At 44.0% G+C, this 21,609-nt stretch overlaps 1 protein-coding gene across 2 annotated transcripts in view; it reads left to right on the top strand.

Annotated features, from left to right (window-relative positions):
* Window positions 1–836: 836 nt before the first annotated feature.
* atp2c1 (ATPase secretory pathway Ca2+ transporting 1) overlaps window positions 837–21,609 on the top strand; it is a 37,915-nt gene continuing 17,142 nt past the window's right edge. The window contains exons 1-5 of one of the 2 annotated variants that reach the window (XM_053611498.1): window positions 837–935; window positions 17,206–17,310; window positions 17,596–17,712; window positions 18,206–18,295; window positions 21,417–21,452. In XM_053611498.1, the coding sequence (XP_053467473.1) occupies window positions 903–935; window positions 17,206–17,310; window positions 17,596–17,712; window positions 18,206–18,295; window positions 21,417–21,452 (381 nt within the window). In that variant the 5' untranslated portion in view covers window positions 837–902. Of the gene's footprint in view, window positions 936–9,471; window positions 9,956–17,205; window positions 17,311–17,595; window positions 17,713–18,205; window positions 18,296–21,416; window positions 21,453–21,609 lie in introns of those variants that run through there. The other variant, XM_053611499.1, reaches the window with a different exon arrangement.

Raw genomic sequence — 21,609 nt, 5'->3', positions numbered from 1 at the left:
AAAATGATTTTTTTCTATACATTTTTTAACCTGCTTTGTTAAGTGAAATATAAGCCAAAGATCTCGTGTCAGTACCTAAAATATCAATATGCTATGGAGTAATAAAATAAAATAAAATAAAATAGCTAATAATGATCACTGTGTAGCCTGTAAAGGTAAAAAGAAATCATAAATGAATATTTTTTATAATTAATATTTAATTTACATCTTTTCAAACCCTCAAGGTACATATATAACTTTTTTAAAAAAATATGTATGTATGTATATATATATATAATAATGTACAGTTCACTTACAGCACTTTTTTTTTTTTTACTTTTAAAATAACAAATAAATAAATGCCACCCGGAAAAGGCAGAATTTCTTGTCAGTTATTTTTTGTTTCTAGGATGTATTATGTTTATACTCGAGTCTATAATTCCTGAAGTCCCCATACCCTTAAAAATGATAATATTTTAATATTTTCAAATGTAATAATATTTAAGAATTAATTTAAATGAATTTTAAGCTTTAATAATAATTGTGTTATTATGTTTGAATGTTTCAGTATTTTGTAATCCTGTGTTTTTGTGTTTGTTGTGATTGGACACTCATACGCCATGTTGTTGGAACGTTCTATTTTCTCTACTTCAGTAAAAGAAAATCTATTATTTGTCAAATATTTCATTCTAATTTAGATTTTTTTAAGTTCTATATATATATATTTGTTGCATTTAATTTGGTTTGATTTGATTGGTCGCCCCAGCAGTCCTTCGTCTGCCGATTCATCCAATCAGATCGCGACCGGAAGTAGGGGATGTAAGAAATGCGAGAGGTAACGCGAGGCTCAACATCGCGACACTACACCGACGTTCACTGCGCTGACGTCATCAACCGGCGCCCAAGAACCAACGGTGGGTTTTATGCGGAAGATGCTTAAGAAAAAAGAGCAGCTGGTGAGTTGTTTTGGGATTTTTGTCTGTTTGTCTGAGTGTTGTTGAGTGAAATGTCTCTGCTGGAGGCTGGACGGAGATGTCATGAGTTCCGGTGTTGTTTAGAGAGAAGTGTTAGTGTCACAGATGCTGTTTACATCATTAGGCTTTATGATAAAGATTGGATCCTGAGCATTAATGTGTCAGAAGAGTAACATGGTGATATTTACGCAGTGTGTCGGCATGAAATAGTATATAAACAGTGCTAACAAGCTAACAATCAGGTGGTATATGACAGCTTTGGTGGAAATTCATGGTAATGTTTGATGTGTAGGTTGATATATAGTGTGTGTATAGTGAGATACAGTATTTGTGTTTTTATTATATTATAATAAGCTATTATTATTATTATTATTATTATTATTATTACATTATTATTATTATTATTATTATTATTATTATTGCATTATAACCAACATACCATAGTTATATTGTTGCATATAAACCAGTAATAATAATACAAATAAAAATAACAACAATAATACATTTAAACTCTTACTGAAGTGAAAACTAAACCGCATCTGGTATGTCATTCTCGCTAAACACTTCTCTCCACATCACCGTGAGATCAGACATCATTTAAACCGTTTAGTTTATAAAACAGTATAAAAACTACTTTTAAAAAACGTCTACCGAGTTGGATAAACCGGTCAATGACTAGCTGGAAAGCTTTCCAACTTGTTAAAATGGAGCAAACCACCCGGCTTCATCGCAAACCGCGCTCAGTAGGACAAGAAGTGCACTAAACATGGAGGACGAGTTATTACACCAGGCGGTCAGTTAGGGCGCGTGAGGAAGGAAGCAGCGCGCCATTTGGGACGGAGCCTCGCATGTTCGTAGTGGAAATGTCGCGAAGCTAACGCTAGCGCTGTTGATCTTGTGAGAAATGTAAGAATGTACTCGCGGTGTTTGTTTCATTGGTGGAGCGTCTCGGCTCACACAGTTTATACTCCGCGTCTGGTTTAGGATTTCATTACGAGACGAATGAGATTTTTATTCTTGCGAGATAATTTAGCTGAACGAGTGTCAGTGGTGTTAGCTAGCTGATTAGCCGAGCGAGTTCTGTACAGTGTTGACTTTACACTCTCTCACTCACACACACACACACACACACACACACTGAGTGTGTTAATGAGAGCATGAATTAACAGTAATATCAATACTGTTACTTTGACTCATAAACTGATAACCGACGATATGATACTGATGTTGTTACCGTGATACTTGACGTCACTTCCGTTTTTCATGTCTCGTTGACGGTACACGATACTATCACGATATCGAGACGTTATAAGTATAAAAATCTGACTTTTGGGGCAAAAAAAGGAGATGTTATTCCGTTAATCCTAGGCGATCTGACTGAAGTATTATATCACAATACGAAGATATATTGATATTTTATAGTCCTTCAGTCCTCTGAAACTATTGGCGCGGAAATGCCAGTTCATTTGTTTGTGCCTCAGTCTCCTCTTCAGGAGGTGAGGTGCTGATCAGTTGGGTGAAGGTCTGGTGATGGACGTGTCCAGTCTAAAACCTTCCACTTTTCCCCCTGATGAAGTCCTGTGTTGAGGTGGACGTGTGTTTTGGATCGTTGTCTTGCTGCACGATGAAGTTCCTCCCGATTAGATTGGGTGAATTTCTCTGTAACACGGTGACAAAATGTTCCTGTAAACTTCTGAATTCATCCTGCTGCTACCATCATGAGTTCATCATCAATAAAGATTAGTGAGAATGTTCCAGAAGCAGCCATGCGAGCCCAAGCCATGACGCTACCTCCACCATGCTTCACAGATGAGCTCGTATGTTCTGGATCGTGAGCAGATCCTTTCTTTCTCCACACTTTGGCCTTTCCATCACTTTGGTAGAGGTTCATCTTAGTTTTTCTGGCTTTCTCATTCTTACTGCTGATGAGTGGTTTTGCATCTTGTGGTTTGGGCTTGCTATTTCTGCTCTCGAAGTCTTCTTTGAACGGTGGATTGTAAGACCTTCTCCCTGCCCTGTGGAGGTAGTTGGATGTGTCAATGACTGTTGTTTTTGGGTTTTTCTTCACAGCTCTCACAACGTTTGTCATCAGCTGTTGTTGTTTTCCTCGGCCGACCCGTTCGGTGTCTGTTCCTCAGTCCACCAGCGGTTTCTTTCTTTTTCAGGACATTCCAGATTGTTGTATTGGCTACGCCCAATGTTTGTGCAGTGCCTCTGATTGATTTTCCCTCTTATCTCAGTTTCAAAATGCCTTGCTTTTCTCCCATACACAGCTCTCTGGTCTTGATGTTTTCTTATCCTTTTTAATAACAAATGCAGTCACAGGTGAAACTGAAGGCTAAAACCAAGAGTAGATGTTCCGAGCTACTTATTGTTTAAACAATCACTCTAACGGGACACACCTGGGTAACAAGAAACACCTGTCAGGCACATGTTCCAATATTTTTGCTCGCCTATAAATTGGGTGGTCTGATAGAACATTTTGTATGTCATTTATCACAGCTACATATAAATAGCTGGAAATAAAACCGAAATTCTGATCTATCGTCTAATATTCCTCCTTTTTCCTCTGTATTATCCATCTATAGTCTTTGTGTCCGGAGTTTTTTTTTTTTTTATTTATGTATTCAAGAAAGTCTGATTATGAGGAATTATCATTATTTATTTATTTATTTTTCGTTTGTACAGAATGATTTCCGAGAAAATTGCATCACAAGGCATTTAGGAATGATTTCTCCTGAAAATGACGGCTTGAGGAATGAGACGGGTGATGGAGCAGATCTAAACAGGATTATATTGTTTATTTATTTATTTATTTATTTATTTCCCCCCTTATTAATCCGTTTACGGCGTGTGAGTCAGACTGAAAGGGATCAGACGTCCTGCTGCATGAGCGAGAGCCTGAGGAGAGGATTAGGTGCAGCTCTCACGGACACCGTGATGAATTTACACCGTGTTGTAAGTGATCATGTGAGTGACAGATCGGTCGGATTTCAGTGAAATAAACTTTTAGCTTTCAGTTTTTCAAAGAAAGGGTTTGTTTAGTTTCTCGTCTCTTTTTACATAACTGGTCTCCATGTCAGACTGGTTTGTTCATGAGTTTTCCAGGTGAGCGTAGTGAAGGGGAAACCTACTTACAGAGGTTGTATAAGAAGAGTGCAGTGTCGTGCAAAAGGCACGAAAACAACTGATATTTTGTGAAAGCTGAATGGAGATGATCGAACTGTGGGAAGATTTGTGAGTGATTCAGAGCACAGACGAATTCGGTCAGATGAAGGCTTATTAAGGAAAGTTTCTGACCTACAAACGAACGGTGTTAAAAGGACGGCTATAAAAAAAAAAACCCCACTGTTGAGCAGCATAGAGGTGTTTGAAGCTGCTGGTGTCTCTGGAGTCCCCAGAACCTCTCGATGCAGGAAGCTCCAGAGTCTGGCAGCTGTGCATAAAGCTGCGATTCGGCCAGCCCTAACCAAATCATTTGCGGTGGGCTCGGAAATACACGAAGGCTAATTTTCAAGCCGTTTTATCCACCGCAGAACGGCCTGCTACACTGGATGGTCCAGACTGACGGAGTTCTGGATGGTCCAGACTGACTGAGTTCTGGATGGTCCAGACTGACGGAGTTCTGGATGGTCCAGACTGACGGACTTCTGGATGGTCCAGACTGACGGAGTTCTGGATGGTTGGTGAACACCAAGACTGCGACCTCAGCAAGGAGGTGGCGGAGTGATGATTTGGGCAGGAATATTGGGACGTGAGATGATGGGTCCCTTTAGAGATCCCTGATGGTGTCAAAATGACCTCTATTTGGAGTTCCTAAACGACCGTTTTCTGACATGGTATAAAAAGAAGAATCGAGATTCCGAAATAAAATAATTTCCATGCAGGACGACGCACCATCCCATGCTGCAAAAACCACCATTGAGTCCTTGGTTGCTATGGAAATAAAAGGAGGAAAAGGCATGGTGTGGCCACCATCATCTCCTGACCTCAGTCCTATTGAGCACCTGTGGAGCATCCTTAAAAGGAAGATCTATGAGGGTGACCGTGTACCTCCAAACAGGAGCTTGGGGAGGAAATCCTGCATCCTGTAATGAAATCCAGGCACAAACTATACCTGGACTTACAAGTTCAGTAAGAGCCAAAGAAGGGCTCTTTTATTAATATGTAAATTAAACTGTAAATAGTATTTAGTATTATTATTTTTTTAAATTTAAATTGTTTTATTTTTTGAAAACTGATCTGTCCGTGCAGCACGTTATTACAGAATGTTTTCAAACTGCATTCGGCGTAATTATTTGGATTATTCTTTTTTGAAATCTCAGTAACGCTGTTGTCGTTATCAGTTCTTTCAGGTGTCGTAACATCTACATTGTAATCTCTCTGTTCAGGATGGAAAAAAATCCTCAGTCATACTGACTTCAGGAAAAACAAACACAAATGGCATGTGTATGATTATTTGGAACATGGTGTAATTTCCTAATACGATGAGAAACACACACACACACACACACACACACACACACACACACACGGGTTCAGTAGAAGCTGAAAGATCAGCAGGTGGTGATAGAGTTTGTGTTGGCAGTGCTTTCTGATTTGACTTCCTGGTCCAGCCTGTAAAACAGGAAGAGTTAGTTTTGTGGGCGGAGCTTGTTGTATAGAACTTTGCTAGATTGATTGTGAATCTGCAGGACTTCGATTAATTATAAAACTAACAAAGATACAGTGAGAGACACCGAGTAAGAGAAACAGACCGGTGGAGAGACGGACATACAGAGTCTTTATTTTGTTCTGTAATGTAGTGAACAGGTTCGAGATGATGATGATGATGATGATGATGATGAAGTGTAGTTCACCTTCAGCGTGTTCCTCATCCTTCACCGTGATGTTCCTCACACTGCTAATCCTGTTTAATGTTCAGTTTATTACACACGGTTTATTTATACAAACCCGTGAGCTTATAGTATCAGTTACACTCCTGAGTTTACTCTATACGCTTGGGCTTCCTTTTGTTTTGGATCCGTGCGAGTGTGTGAGAGTGTGTGAGAGAGAGCGAGAGATTGAGGTGAGACGCTGGAATGAAGGAAAAAAAAAAAGAAATAATTATTTATACCTTGAGTAATGTAAGTGTGATTTTGTTTTCTAGATGTTATACAAGATTAAAAAAAACTATGAGTAAAAATCACAAACTGCTGTGGTTAAGAGGAATAAAACGCTTCAACACAGATTTATATCCAGCATTAGCGGCTTTGATGTAAATACACATCATGTCGTTTCATTAAAGGAGGCGTTCGAGATTAGAGCAGCGGTCTGTAACCTTCAGCTCCTGAAATGACGACGTGGCTCCTTTTCTAAAAGCGGGTGGAACCTACCGTGCAGCTGAGTGTTCTCACGTTCCGATCAGATCGGAAATGTGCTGAGAAGTGCGTGGGCCGCGTGCTAGCGTAGCCTGAAAACGAGGGTCCGTCTGTTGAATGTTGAAGCAGCGGTGATGAGGGCGAGACGGTGTTTGTCAGCATACTTACATGCACGAGGACTTTCTCTGCACTTTCTCTCCATCTGATGCACGTTAATCTGGAGATGTCGTATGGCTGAATAACGTGGATCTGATCCCCTCCAGACGCCGTCACGCTCCCCAGTGAACGGAAAACTGCTTCCCGCAGTAAGAATCTGAAAGCATGTCCTGCTTCTGTATACGATGTTGCGCGTCTTCCTCGGTCCTGAAGACTTTCCTGAGCTGGGAAACTTTAAAAGCACTGACTGTGACTGACACTGGAGACTCCTTCCTTAAATGTTGCATAAACATCTCCTTAAAAAAAACCCAGCACCACGTCACCAATTAAAAATAATAATTTTTTAATACAATATGATCTAGTCTTCTTCTTATTCTTCTTATTCTTAATGGAAAAAATGAATTATTATAATAACTTTATTAATCTAATATAATAATGATTAAAATCATTGTTAATAATAGAAACTGTGACTTATTATTTTTATTTTCTTAATAATATTGAATAAATCAGAAGTGAGTGTGTGTGTGTGTGTGTGTGTGTGTGTGTGTGTGTGTGTGTGCGCGCGTGTGTACGCAGTCATGTTATACTATACTCTAATAGCAGTCTATAAGCCGGATGTAAACAGATCACGTCGTGAGTAATCTGAATCTGTGAGACCCGTTTTTTTGCTTGGAGGAGATTTAAAAAGATTACAATCTGCTGCTTTAGTGCTTTTTCCTCCTGACCTCCTCACAGTGAGAACCCAAACTGGTTCTGTGATAAAGAACCGAAGCATGTTGTATTAATAGCATTAAACATGTCCCGGTTAGATTTTTTTGAAGTGTGTAATCTTTAGATTAAACCTGTTTGATGCGTGTGATGATTGATAATAATTAGTGTCGCAGTCGCACTTGCCCTGTAAAGATGTGTGTAGGGAAATAAATGTAGTGTGGTGTGAGGTTGTTGTGATTGTGTGAACTGTGAACCTCTACACTAATAGCTGGGGTGTGGTGGGTGTTCTGGCGCTCTGTGGCTGCCGTCGCATCATCCAGGTGGAGGCTACGCACTAGCGGTGGTTGATGAGACAACTGCCCTCACCCCCCCACCCCCACCCCCCCGCCTACTATGTAAAGTGCTTTGAGTGTGTAGAAAAGTGATATATAAATGTAACTGTAAAAAAAAAATTAGACATTTTTTAAGCCTTTGTGAGAAGTTCAGGAGACGACAATAGCACAGTGCCGTGAACACCCCACCCCACCACACCCCACCCCACCACACTCCACTCCACTCCACCCGGAAACTGTAAAGAGACATAACCTTTAAAGAGTGTTTGTCATCTGCTGTTTGTCTGCCCAAACCTGTGTGTGTGTGTGTGTGTGTGTGTGTGTGTGTGTGTGTGTGTGTGTGTGTGTGTGTGTGTGTGTGTGTGTATGTGTATGTGTGTGTGTTTTGTTGCTCTTGTAGACTCTTGTAGACGCATGTCTGTGCTATGTGTCTGACCCCAAGTGGTACACTTCCTCTTAGTGAAATCCACCGCCATCTTGAGACTCGGAGATGCAGAACTGTGGTGGGTGGGGTGAGGGAGTGAGGGGAGTAAGTGGAGTGGAGTGAGTTGGAGTGGAACGGAGTGGGAGTGAGTGAGTGAGTGGGGTGGGGTAAGGTGGAGTAAGGTGAGGTGGAAAGGAGTGGAGTTAGTGAGTCGGGTGAGTGGGGTGGGGTGAGTGGAGAGAGGTGAGGTGGAGTGGAGAGAGATGGGGTGAGGGAGTGAGTGGAGTGGGGTGGAGAGAGGTGAGTGGGGTGGGGTGAGTGGAGAGAGGTGAGTGGAGAGAGATGGGGTGAGTGAGTGAGTGGAGTTAGTGAGTCGGGTGAGTGGAGTGGGGTGAGTGGAGAGAGGTGAGGTGGAGTGAGGTGAGGTGGAGTGAGGTGGAGTGGAGAGAGATGGGGTGAGGGAGTGAGTGGAGTGGGGTGGAGAGAGGTGAGTGGGGTGAGTGGAGAGAGGTGAGTGGAGAGAGATGGGGTGAGTGAGTGAGTGGAGTTAGTGAGTCGGGTGAGTGGAGTGGGGTGAGTGGAGAGAGGTGAGGTGGAGTGAGGTGGAGTGGAGAGAGATGGGGTGAGTGAGTGAGTGGAGTTAGTGAGTCGGGTGAGTGGAGTGGGGTGAGTGGAGAGAGGTGAGGTGGAGTGAGGTGGAGTGGAGAGAGATGGGGTGAGTGAGTGAGTGGAGTTAGTGAGTCGGGTGAGTGGAGTGGGGTGAGTGGAGAGAGGTGAGGTGGAGTGAGGTGGAGTGGAGAGAGATGGGGTGAGTGAGTAAGTGGAGAGAGGTGAGTGAGTGGAGTGGGGTGGAGAGAGGTGAGTGGGGTGGGGTGAGTGGAGAGAGGTGGGTGGAGAGAGATGGGGTGAGTGAGTGAGTGGAGTTAGTGAGTCGGGTGAGTGGAGTGGGGTGAGTGGAGAGAGGTGAGGTGGAGTGAGGTGGAGTGGAGAGAGATGGGGTGAGTGAGTGAGTGGAGTTAGTGAGTCGGGTGAGTGGAGTGGGGTGAGTGGAGAGAGGTGAGGTGGAGTGAGGTGGAGTGGAGAGAGATGGGGTGAGTGAGTAAGTGGAGAGAGGTGAGTGAGTGGAGTGGGGTGGAGAGAGGTGAGTGGGGTGGGGTGAGTGGAGAGAGGTGAGTGGAGAGAGATGGGGTGAGTGAGTGAGTGGAGTTAGTGAGTCGGGTGAGTGGAGTGGGGTGAGTGGAGAGAGGTGAGGTGGAGTGAGGTGGAGTGGAGAGAGATGGGGTGAGTGAGTAAGTGGAGAGAGGTGAGTGAGTGAGTGGGGTGGGGTGGGGTGGAGAGAGGTGAGTGGGGTGGGGTGAGTGGAGAGAGGTGAGTGGAGAGAGATGGGGTGAGTGAGTGAGTGGAGTTAGTGAGTCGGGTGAGTGGAGTGGGGTGAGTGGAGAGAGGTGAGGTGGAGTGAGGTGGAGTGGAGAGAGATGGGGTGAGTGAGTAAGTGGAGAGAGGTGAGTGAGTGAGTGGGGTGGGGTGGGGTGGAGAGAGGTGAGTGAGTGAGCGAGCAGGTCGATGTTATCTCTCAGGTAATCTGACAGGTGTGGCTTTTCACTGGAAGTATTTGTCAGTCACGTCTCGGCACTGTTCTTTCTGCTGCTCCTGTTTGCTTTGGGTTTGAGCTTCGCCTCTCCCACTTCACAAAACCACACACACACACTTTTCTTCCTCTCGCTCTCACACGCTCAAACACACTCACACACTCGCACTCTCAGGATGTTTCTCCGGAGTCAGTCCAGTGGTTTACTTCAGAGGCTCACTGGTAGAACATTTCAGTTTTATTTTCACCTCACTCTGAACACCACTTCACTGTGAGACTTCACCTCTCTCTCGCTCTCACTCGGACACTCACACTCACACACACACACACACACATTCCTCACAGGAGAACGACACATTTTCTCCTTTTTTTCCTTTTTTTCCATCCCTGGTGTTCAGAGGCTCCTCGGGCCAGTCGGAGACGCGATCATGGTAAGATTTCCAGACTGTCGGGCTTTAGCGTTGTTTTATTAATACTCTCACCTGCAGGCAGGAAGGAGTTACTCGTATCCCTCAGGTAAGAGTTTAGACTTTATTCAGTCGTCAGTTCTTCAGAAAAAGTAAAAAGTATTACGCATATCGGAAGTTGCTGGTTAATTTTAGGATTTAATACATACACACACACACACACACACACACACACACACACACACACACACTCACGCGCTAGGAGCCACATTCTATTTCCTTCACTGACTCAGCAGGCGGTGTGATCGTAGAGCCGAGGTGATGTCGTATAGTATCAGTATCCTGATAAATTACACTACAGTACTTCTTATTTTTCTTTAACACTTTAACTCCACTGTTATGCGAAAATGAAGCTGATTGGATATTAAGACAAAAAAAAAAATAAAAATTCAGATTTTTTTTTTCCTGAAACATTGTTAAAGAAAATTAAATTAGCGTCGTCACTCTTCTCCTAGCATTGTGCTGGGGTTTTTCAGCGTGGAAAGTAATCTAGTTAGATAGATAGAGGTGTAGAGAGATATCCTGTATCATGATTACGCTATTAGAACATCTAGAACCCTTAAAGGTTCTTCAGTTCTTAGACGAAAAGTAGCTGATTTAGGCGTTCAGACGTGTTTTTAAGCTTAATAATTTATTTGCGCGTCATTTCAGGAAAAAAAGGTTTAATCAAAAGTTTTTCAAAGTTGAAATTTTTACATTGAATTTTTACTCGTTTTTAATGAATTTCTTTTTATTTTTGTGTAAGTATTGATCTACACTGTAAGCTTTAGTCCTTCTGAGGGAAATGGTTAAAGATTGTGTATAGAACCCTACAACACAGCGTTCCCCTATCAGAAGAATCCCAAGTAGAACCCGAGGGATCCACTGAACTGGGGAATCGTTTTGGATAGTTCTACATCGGAGGTACTTCTGAAGAATCTAAGTTAAGCGTTCTAAGCGTGTGTGTGTGTGTGTGTCTATTAAAGTGAGTATAAAGGTACTCATTAGCGTGTTATTCCTGCGTTCTGTGAGCATCTCAGAGGTTCCACATACACGTTCTGTGGCACGGTGTAATGATAATTAGGTCACTTTATTGGTTCTGTCCTGCAGCTCTAATAATGTTTACCAGTCCGAGGTTCTGATAAACGTTCAGATGACATGGCGTGTCGTTTCAAGCCGCTCGTGTAGGCGATGAGGTCGTATCCAAAGTCCGAGTGGTTAGCTGGTGGTTAGAAGGTGTACACGATGCTAATGCAGGATGCTGATGCTTGTACACCCTCGTAGATTAGCGCTGGTGTTTAGTTTTTGTTATATTTTGTTACACGAACGTGTGTATTTTTGCCAAGTTAAACCTTATAGAATATAGCAAGGGTGTAACCATGGTATGGACATAGGGGGGTCCAAGCCCCCCCTGCCCCCCCCATATCCAAAGTTTGCTACTGAAAATTTGCATATTTAGAGCATAGTTGTAGGATTACAGTTAGCGTTTGAATTCAGGTGATGTCTGAGTGGTAGAAGCTCCCACAGCATGGGGAAATTGTGGCGTGCTGTTTACGTCCTGTGGGCAGATGTATTCTCTGCTCCACAACCTACCATGAAGCCTACCACACCGAGTAGAGGCGAGCTAAGATGTGTGCAGACAAACCACACGCGCTAACATTTAAACACGCAATCACGACTTTTAAACAGACTCAGAAAGGACGGCTACCCGTGAAACTAAATTCATCACTATATATACTATGTAAATACAGTTTCCCCACGGATGCTTCCAAGCTGTGCTGCCTGCATCGTGACCGGGTGCCATTATTTCCCCAGAAGAGCAATGACTGACTCAGATGATCATTTTAATTTGATAAACTGAATATTGTGTTTGTGTACCTGGTGTCATTTATGATGTTACTGTCATCATGCTGTTTAGCTTGCTGTGTAATAAGTGTACAACAGTATATAGTGGAAACCTGAAGTGTTCGCTATGTAAAGGGTCCTGGAGTTTTCTTTTCTTAAATCTAAAGACAAACTGCCATCACTGGTTCTGAATGGAGAACTACAATATGGCCACAACTCAGACATTAGTTCCATCTCTCTCGGTGCCAAGCTCGCACACCTCAGCATTATGCTGAGTTTTATATCTGTAAAATCACTGAGTCGTCCTTAGGACGAATGTAGTGTAAAGGAAGGAAATGCTGTGGAACTTTCCTCACTGTCACTCGCATGTATAACAGTCTGTCACAGCGTGAGGGTTCACAGCGACCTCGGAGGGAGGATCTGCAGGTGAGTGTAACGTTAATGGTCAAAAACTGGACCTGACGTTAGTCTAGCCTACTTCCTGAGTGTGTAAATATCAACAGTTAACTGACGTTCTTAAGAACAAACCAAGCCATGGTGTGATGCTTCTATACTAATCTAAGGTCACCTACTATTTAGGAATCTAGTTACTGACTGTCTGAAAAAAAGCTCGTATGCTCTGCTGCACTTTTCTACACTTTGCTGCTGTCTCCATTTCTTACAGACTGAGCTGCTCACATATATCAACCAACTTGTGTTGAGTTTGGGCGAAACCAAGTGTACAACTGGAGGGGGGGGGGGACACACTTATTGTCCTTAACAAACGGAAATATATTAAAAAGGAATAGACTGAAATAAATAGAATAGATGAAGAAAAGACAGATCCGTTGGCAGGGTTCATTAAAGCGGGACATATAGGAAATATTTTGTACGGTATATTGGAGGTATTTCCTCCCACAATACTTCCCCAAGAACGCGTGGTTACGCCCGTGGAGTATCGCGATCTCTACTAGCTACTAGGAAGAGCGGTGTGATGCTTACAGTGTGCACGTCGCGTGGCAGTTTTTGTTTGTTTATTTATTTTTTTCCCCTTTCGTCACGATAAAACTCCATTTTTCTGTTAAAAGTCTAAAAGCAGCACAGTTATTTTTAGCTAGCGCTTTTATCGTGACGCGACAAAAAATGATACGAGACATTTCTACCATACGGGACATGATCGCGGTATAAAGGTTCGCTAACAACAGTAGTGCTGCTTTTATTTCTTAACACTTACACTCTGTAATGTTAAATAAATGTCACCAATTCCACACCGCTTACACACCTATAAATACACGTCAGCTATAAAAACACGTCACCTATAAATACACGTCAGCTATAAATACACGTCAGCTATAAATACACGTCAGCTATAAATGCACGTCACCCTGTCAACAATTACACGTTTTACTTTGCTAAACAACACTGTTTTTAAAAATGAAATATCCGTTCTCGACTGGTGTTCGGTTATGCTGGGCGTTCACTGTACGAGTCTCTGTGAAGGAGCTGTTACTATAGCAACAATAACGTATTAGTGTGAGCGCATTACTGTAAGAGGCGGAGCCGTTGTACAGAAATAACACACACCTTCTGACCAATTAGATTCAAGAATTCATCCTCGCTGTGGTGTACATTTAATTATTTGTGTTATGCAAATTTTAAGCATTAGATTAAGTGCGTGTGTGTGTGTGTGTGTGTGTGTATGTGTGTGTGTGTGTGTGCAGAACAACACGACAAGGTTTAATTCACTCTGAACTCTTACATCACCTTTAATTATGCCGAATCCTCTCAGACACACACACACACACACACACACACACACACACACGTGTGCAAACTAAAGCATCTTATCCAGGTCAGTGTGTGTGTGTGTGTGTGTGTGTGAGATGGATAATCAGTGCTGGAGGAGTTGTATAAAGGAGAGAAAGATGAGTAAAACAGGTAGATGCTGTTCTTTTTCCTCTCCTTTTTTTCTTCCACATCACCAGGTGACATCTCTACGAGTCTGTTGACCTCGTTTCAGTGTGTGTGACGTTTGTCCTATATGTGGAGTTTGTATGTGAATTTTGGTGTGTGCTCAGTATACACACACTAAAATAACGGTACTGATGAGGTGTATAATGAGCGTAGAGCTGAGCCATGGGATAAATCCTGTCACCTGTAGCTTTGTTTCCCCTAACGGAGAATATGTTTCTGGGATATAAAAATTAAATGCATTTATTTTGCTAACGTTATATTAACAGACTTTTAAAACGTGTGTTGGGGTGTGTTGGGGTGTGTGTGTGTGAGGTGAGACTTGTGTCACGATGTATATTCAGGGTTTAGCTCTGCATTCACACACAGGCAGTGTATCATGAAGACCTGCGAGGACACGAACAGGAAAGATTTATTTTATGCAAATTCCTCAAACCTCTGATGTTCTGTGTCTCTTTTATATATATATATATATATATATATATATATATATATATATAAAATATACACACACACACACACACAGTATCTCACAAAAGTGAGTTCACCCCTCACATTGTTGTAAATATTTGATTATATCTTTTCATGTGTCAACACTGAAGAAATGACACTGTGCTACAATGTAAAGTAGTGAGTGTACAGCTTGTGTAACAGTGTCAATTTGCTGTCCCCTCAAAATAACTCAACACACAGCCATTAATGTCTAAACCGCTGGCAACAAAAGTGAGTACACCTCTAAGTGAAAATGTCCAATTTGGGACCAGTTAGCCATTTTCCCTCCCCGGTGTCATGTGACTTGTTGGTGTTACAAGGTCTCAGGTGTGAATGGGGAGCAGGTGTGTTAAATTTGGTGTCATCGCTCTCACACTCCCTCATACTGGTCACTGGAAGTTCAACATGGCACCTCAGAGAGTTCTTTACCATGAGGATCTGAAAAAAAGAGTTGTTGCTCTACATAAAGATGGCCTAGGCTATAAGAAGATTGCCAAGACCCTGACACTGAGCTGCAGCACGGTGGCCAAGACCATACAGCGGTTTAACAGGACAGGTTCCACTCAGAACAGGCCTCGCCATGGTCCACCAAAGAAGTTGAGTGCACGTTCTCAGCGTCATATCCAGAAGTTGTGTTTGGGAAATAGACGTATGAGTGCTGCCAGCATTGCTGCAGAGGTTGAAGGGGTGGGGGGTCAGCCTGTCAGTACTCAGACCATACGCCGCACACTGCATCAAATTGGTCTGCATGGCTGTCGTCCCAGAAGGAAGACTCTTCTAAAGATGATGCACAAGAAAGCCCACAAACAGTTTGCTGAAGACGAGCAGACTATGGACATGGACTACTGGAACCATGTCCTGTGGTCTGATGAGACCAAGATAAACTTATTTGGTTCAGATGGTGTCAAGCGTGTGTGGCGGCAACCAGGTGAGGAGTACAAAGACAAGTGTGTCTTGCCTACAGTCGAGCATGGTGGTGGGAGTGTCATGGTCTGGAGCTGCATGAGTGCTGCCGGCACTGGGGAGCTACAGTTCATTGAGGGAACCATGAATACCAACATGTACTGTGACATACTATAGCAGAGCATGATCAGTATGCAGTATTCCAGCATGATAACGACCCCAAACACACCTCCAAGACGACCACTGCCTTGCTAAAGAAGCTGGGGTGAGGGTGATGGACTGACCACGCATGTGTCCAGACCTAAACCCTATCGAGCATCTGTGGGGCATCCTCAAACAGAAGGTGGAGGAGCACAAGGTCTCTAACATCCACCAGCTCCGTGATGTCGTCATGGAGGAGTGGAAGAGGACTCCAGTGGCAACCTGTGAAGCTCTGGTGAACTCCATGTCCAAGAGGGTTAAGGCAGCGCTGGAAAATAATGGTGGCCACACAAAATATTGACACTTTGGGCCCAGTTTGGACATTTTCACTTAGGCGTGTACTCACTTTTGTTGCCAGCGGTTTAGACATTAATGGCTGTGTGTTGAGTTATTTTGAGCAGATAGCAAATTGACACTGTTACACAAGCTGTACACTCACTACTTTACATTGTAGCACAGTGTCATTTCTTCAGTGTTGTCACATAAAAAGATATCGTCAAATATTTACACAAGATGTGAGGGGTGAACTCAGTTTTGTGAGATACTGTGTGTGTAGTTAATTAACTGACTCCGACTCCAAACATCTCTCAGGTGTGCTGCAGTGCCACAGGAAGGACTTCAGGGTTCTTCAGTGAGGTTCTTGTGGTTGATCTCAGAAGCTTCTGGTGAATAAAGGCAGTGTTCTGACGCGCAGCGCCTCGTTGCCATTTCTGGTTTTGCTCTTTTATTTGTATTTTTATTGTTATTGTTGTTATTGTCCATCGGAATGTTAATCTTGCGGCCCTGCAGGATCGGCCGACTTTTTATAGACGTGTTGGTGTTAGATAAAGGTTTGTACAATACGCGCGGTCCGGTCCGACCGGTTCCAGCTGCTCCTCTTCACTGTGATTTAAATGCTTTCATGTTCAGAACAAAAGGAACAAAAGCAGACGGAGGATTCCGGAGTGCAGCAGCAGATTCTAGTCGTTACGTTGGTTTTCTTTTTTCTCTTTAAGGTTCGTGACAAAATGTGAAAGAGCACCGAGATGTAAAATTAACGCTGAGTGGAACTTGTCTTTTCACCCAGTAGCTAACAACACCATGCGACCACGTTACCCAGCATGCACCCTGTCATATTAACACTCGCTAGACCACCAGATCGTATCGCTATAGTAACGATGTAATGGTTATGATCAAAAGATTCAATTCCAATCGTTCGGATTTCATTGACCCGTTTCTCGTAAAGTGAAAAGTTTTATTCCTATTTCACCTCAGAATCCTTGTGTGTGATGTCACTTCCTGTCTGGTCATGAACAGGGATTTTTAATTTTTTTTTCTTTGTCGTTTAGGCTTTTGTGCTGTGTTTTTATTTCTTTTTATTTCATCTTTTTAAAACTATTTTTTACTTTTTGATTGTTTCTTTCTTTCTTTCTTTCTAATTCTGTCCTCATATTTATTTAATTCTTTTTTTAACCTTTTTATTTCTTTCTTTCCTTTTTCTTTTTTTTTGTATTTTTCTAAGTTTGTAACTTGTGTTCTTTCTTCCTTTTTGTAATTTTGTAATTTTCCGTTTTATTTTTATTTTATTGTGATGACGTGAGGGCTCTGTCTGACATCACATCTGACTTTCACTCCGGCTGTAAGACAGAAAATTCATATAAAATTTAATATCCGGTTTTATTGTTTATTTTTTACGCCATATTTACACACGATGATGAACGTCAAGAGCCGTTTACACGTCACGCCGTCATAAACACTGAACACGTCTCCACCTGTCAGTGTGTGACACGAGTAAAATAATCACACTCATTATAATGTCGTGTGTGTGTGTGTGTGTGTGTGTGTGTGTGTGTGTGTGATTTCAGCTTGCCGAGAGTCAATCCCAGAGTGAAGATGAGACCATGGTCCCGGTACTAACATCCAAAAGAGCCAGTGAACTTCCTGTCAACGAAGTGGTGTGTGTGCTGCAGGTATGAGGGCGTGCGAGGGCCTGCGAGGGTTATGTTTATATATATATATATGTATATATAATAATGTTTTTTTTTATGTTGTGTAGTATTGTTATGATCTGTTGTGTTAAATGTTGTGTTGTATTGACCTGTAGAGTCAGTAGATGTATCGGTCGTCATGGCAACACTGTGGCGCAGAAGTTTGTTGTATATTTTTGTGTTTCCGTGTGTTTTAAAAGGGGTGTGTGTGTGTGTGTGTGTGTGTGTGTGTGTGTGTGTGTGTGTGTGTGTGTGTGTGTGTTTCAGGCTGACCTGCAGTTTGGTCTCTCTGATGCGGAGGTGAGCAGGAGGAGAGTGTATCACGGCTGGAACGAGTTCGACATCAGCGAGGACGAGCCGCTCTGGAAGAAATACCTGTCTCAGGTGAGGTCAAACCCCCCACAAACACACAAACACACACACACACACACACACACACACACACACACACACACACACACACACACACACAGATCTGCAGATTTACCCTGTGCTGGTTTCTACATGCAGCTGTAGGGGTGTGTGTGTGTGTGTGAGAATTTTACAGTGATCGCAGCTGGAGCCTTTAATAAGTGTGTATGTTTCAGTGTGTATGTTTCAGTGTGTGTATGGATGTGTGTATGTTTCAGTGTGTATGTTTCAGTGTGTGTATGGATGTGTGTATGGATCGGTGTGTGGTGTTGAAGGTGTTTCGTTCCCGTCTCGCTCCTCCACACTCCACACTGTTCTACACCTTTAACACCAGAATAAACAGCTTTCATATTTAAAGACATTTCACATCACAAATGGAATCCCAGTTTATTTCATTTCTACACCATGTGGAGATGTTCAGTGGAGGGGTGAATACTTATGCAAGGGTGTGTGTGTGTGTGTGTAGTTTAAAGATCCTCTCATCATGTTACTCCTGGCGTCGGCGGTGATCAGCGTAGTGATGCGTCAGTTTGATGACGCCGTCAGCATCACCGTGGTGTGTATTCTTTACCTCCATTTCTCTATCTCTCTCCCTCTGTCTGTCTCTCTGTCTGTCTCTATCTCTCCCTCTGTCTCTCCCTCTGTCTCTGTCTGTCTCTCTGTCTGTCTCTATCTCTCCCTCTGTCTCTCCCCCTGTCTCTATCTCTCCCTCTGTCTCTATCTCTCCCTCTGTCTCTCCCCCTGTCTCTATCTCTCCCTCTGTCTCTATCTCTCCCTCTGTCTCTATCTCTCCCTCTGTCTCTATCTCTCCCTCTGTCTCTATCTCTCCCTCTGTCTCTCCCCCTGTCTCTATCTCTCCCTCTGTCTCTATCTCTCCCTCTGTCTCTCCCCCTGTCTCTATCTCTCCCTCTGTCTCTATCTCTCCCTCTGTCTCTATCTCTCCCCCTGTCTCTATCTCTCCCTCTGTCTCTCCCCCTGTCTCTATCTCTCCCTCTGTCTCTATCTCTCCCTCTGTCTCTCCCCCTGTCTCTATCTCTCCCCCTGTCTCTATCTCTCCCTCTGTCTCTCCCCCTGTCTCTGTCTCTCCCCCTGTCTCTATCTCTCCCTCTGTCTCTATCTCTCCCTCTGTCTCTCCCCCTGTCTCTATCTCTCCCTCTGTCTCTATCTCTCCCTCTGTCTCTATCTCTCCCTCTGTCTCTCCCCCTGTCTCTATCTCTCCCTCTGTCTCTATCTCTCCCTCTGTCTCTATCTCTCCCTCTGTCTCTCCCTCTGTCTCTATCTCTCTGTCTGTCTCTATCTCTCCCTCTGTCTCTCCCTCTGTCTCTGTCTGTCTCTCTGTCTGTCTCTATCTCTCCCTCTGTCTCTCCCCCTGTCTCTATCTCTCCCTCTGTCTCTATCTCTCCCTCTGTCTCTCCCTCTGTCTCTATCTCTCCCTCTGTCTCTATCTCTCCCTCTGTCTCTCCCTCTGTCTCTATCTCTCCCTCTGTCTCTCCCCCTGTCTCTATCTCTCCCTCTGTCTCTATCTCTCCCTCTGTCTCTCCCTCTGTCTCTCCCTCTGTCTCTATCTCTCCCTCTGTCTCTATCTCTCCCCCTGTCTCTATCTCTCCCTCTGTCTCTATCTCTCCCCCTGTCTCTATCTCTCCCTCTGTCTCTCCCCCTGTCTCTATCTCTCCCTCTGTCTCTATCTCTCCCTCTGTCTCTATCTCTCCCTCTGTCTCTCCCCCTGTCTCTATCTCTCCCTCTGTCTCTATCTCTCCCTCTGTCTCTATCTCTCCCTCTGTCTCTCCCCCTGTCTCTATCTCTCCCCCTGTCTCTATCTCTCCCTCTGTCTCTATCTCTCCCTCTGTCTCTATCTCTCCCCCTGTCTCTATCTCTCCCTCTGTCTCTCCCCCTGTCTCTATCTCTCCCTCTGTCTCTATCTCTCCCTCTGTCTCTCCCCCTGTCTCTATCTCTCCCCCTGTCTCTATCTCTCCCTCTGTCTCTCCCCCTGTCTCTGTCTCTCCCCCTGTCTCTATCTCTCCCTCTGTCTCTATCTCTCCCTCTGTCTCTCCCCCTGTCTCTATCTCTCCCTCTGTCTCTATCTCTCCCTCTGTCTCTATCTCTCCCTCTGTCTCTCCCCCTGTCTCTATCTCTCCCTCTGTCTCTATCTCTCCCTCTGTCTCTATCTCTCCCTCTGTCTCTATCTCTCCCTCTGTCTCTCCCTCTGTCTCTATCTCTCTGTCTGTCTCTATCTCTCCCTCTGTCTCTCCCTCTGTCTCTGTCTGTCTCTCTGTCTGTCTCTATCTCTCCCTCTGTCTCTCCCCCTGTCTCTATCTCTCCCTCTGTCTCTATCTCTCCCTCTGTCTCTCCCTCTGTCTCTATCTCTCCCTCTGTCTCTCCCTCTGTCTCTATCTCTCCCTCTGTCTCTCCCCCTGTCTCTATCTCTCCCTCTGTCTCTCCCCCTGTCTCTATCTCTCCCCCTGTCTCTATCTCTCCCTCTGTCTCTATCTCTCCCTCTGTCTCTCCCCCTGTCTCTATCTCTCCCTCTGTCTCTATCTCTCCCTCTGTCTCTCCCCCTGTCTCTATCTCTCCCTCTGTCTCTATCTCTCCCTCTGTCTCTATCTCTCCCTCTGTCTCTCCCTCTGTCTCTATCTCTCTGTCTGTCTCTATCTCTCCCTCTGTCTCTCCCTCTGTCTCTGTCTGTCTCTCTGTCTGTCTCTATCTCTCCCCCTGTCTCTATCTCTCCCCCTGTCTCTATCTCTCCCTCTGTCTCTATCTCTCCCTCTGTCTCTCCCTCTGTCTCTATCTCTCCCTCTGTCTCTCCCCCTGTCTCTATCTCTCCCTCTGTCTCTATCTCTCCCTCTGTCTCTCCCTCTGTCTCTATCTCTCCCTCTGTCTCTATCTCTCCCTCTGTCTCTATCTCTCCCTCTGTCTCTCCCTCTGTCTCTATCTCTCCCTCTGTCTCTCCCCCTGTCTCTATCTCTCCCTCTGTCTCTATCTCTCTCTCTGTCTCTATCTCTCCCTCTGTCTCTATCTCTCCCTCTGTCTCTCCCTCTGTCTCTATCTCTCCCTCTGTCTCTCCCCCTGTCTCTATCTCTCCCTCTGTCTCTATCTCTCCCTCTGTCTCTCCCCCTGTCTCTATCTCTCCCTCTGTCTCTATCTCTCCCTCTGTCTCTATCTCTCCCTCTGTCTCTATCTCTCCCTCTGTCTCTCCCTCTGTCTCTATCTCTCCCCCTGTCTCTATCTCTCCCCCTGTCTCTATCTCTCCCTCTGTCTCTATCTCTCCCTCTGTCTCTCCCTCTGTCTCTATCTCTCCCTCTGTCTCTATCTCTCCCTCTGTCTCTCCCTCTGTCTCTATCTCTCCCCCTGTCTCTATCTCTCCCTCTGTCTCTCCCTCTGTCTCTATCTCTCCCTCTGTCTCTATCTCTCCCTCTCTCTCTGTCGTCTCTCTGTCTGTCTCTCTGTCTGTCTGTCTCTCTCTCTGTGTCTGTCTTTATCTCTGTCTGTATCTCTCTCTTTATCTGTCTCTCTATCTGCCTCTCTGTCTCTTTATCTGTCTCTCTATCTGCCTCTCTGTCTCTTTATCTGTATCTATCTATTTCTTTATCTATCTGTTTCTCCATCTCTGTCTGTCTGTCTGTCTGTCTGTCTGTCTGTCTGTCTTTCATGTCATTAACGCGCTGCTCTTCTCTCTTTAGGCCATCATCATTGTGGTCACTGTGGCGTTCGTACAGGTAAAGAGCCGGCGTTCTGCAGCGGAGTTACTGATTATTTTCCTCAAGCAGCACGTCCCTGAGTGTTTTATTCCTCTTACACCACAGTAACTTCACAACCGTTACAGATATTAAAGAAGGACAGATCACACCTTTTATCCTTTTACTGTTTTGTGAA

The sequence above is a fragment of the Ictalurus furcatus genome, chromosome 23, assembly GCF_023375685.1.
Source record: "Ictalurus furcatus strain D&B chromosome 23, Billie_1.0, whole genome shotgun sequence".
In the NCBI taxonomy this organism is placed as follows: Eukaryota; Metazoa; Chordata; class Actinopteri; order Siluriformes; family Ictaluridae; genus Ictalurus; species Ictalurus furcatus.
Note: the sequence above shows the minus strand (reverse complement) of the source record. Positions and strands in the feature narration are given on the sequence as shown.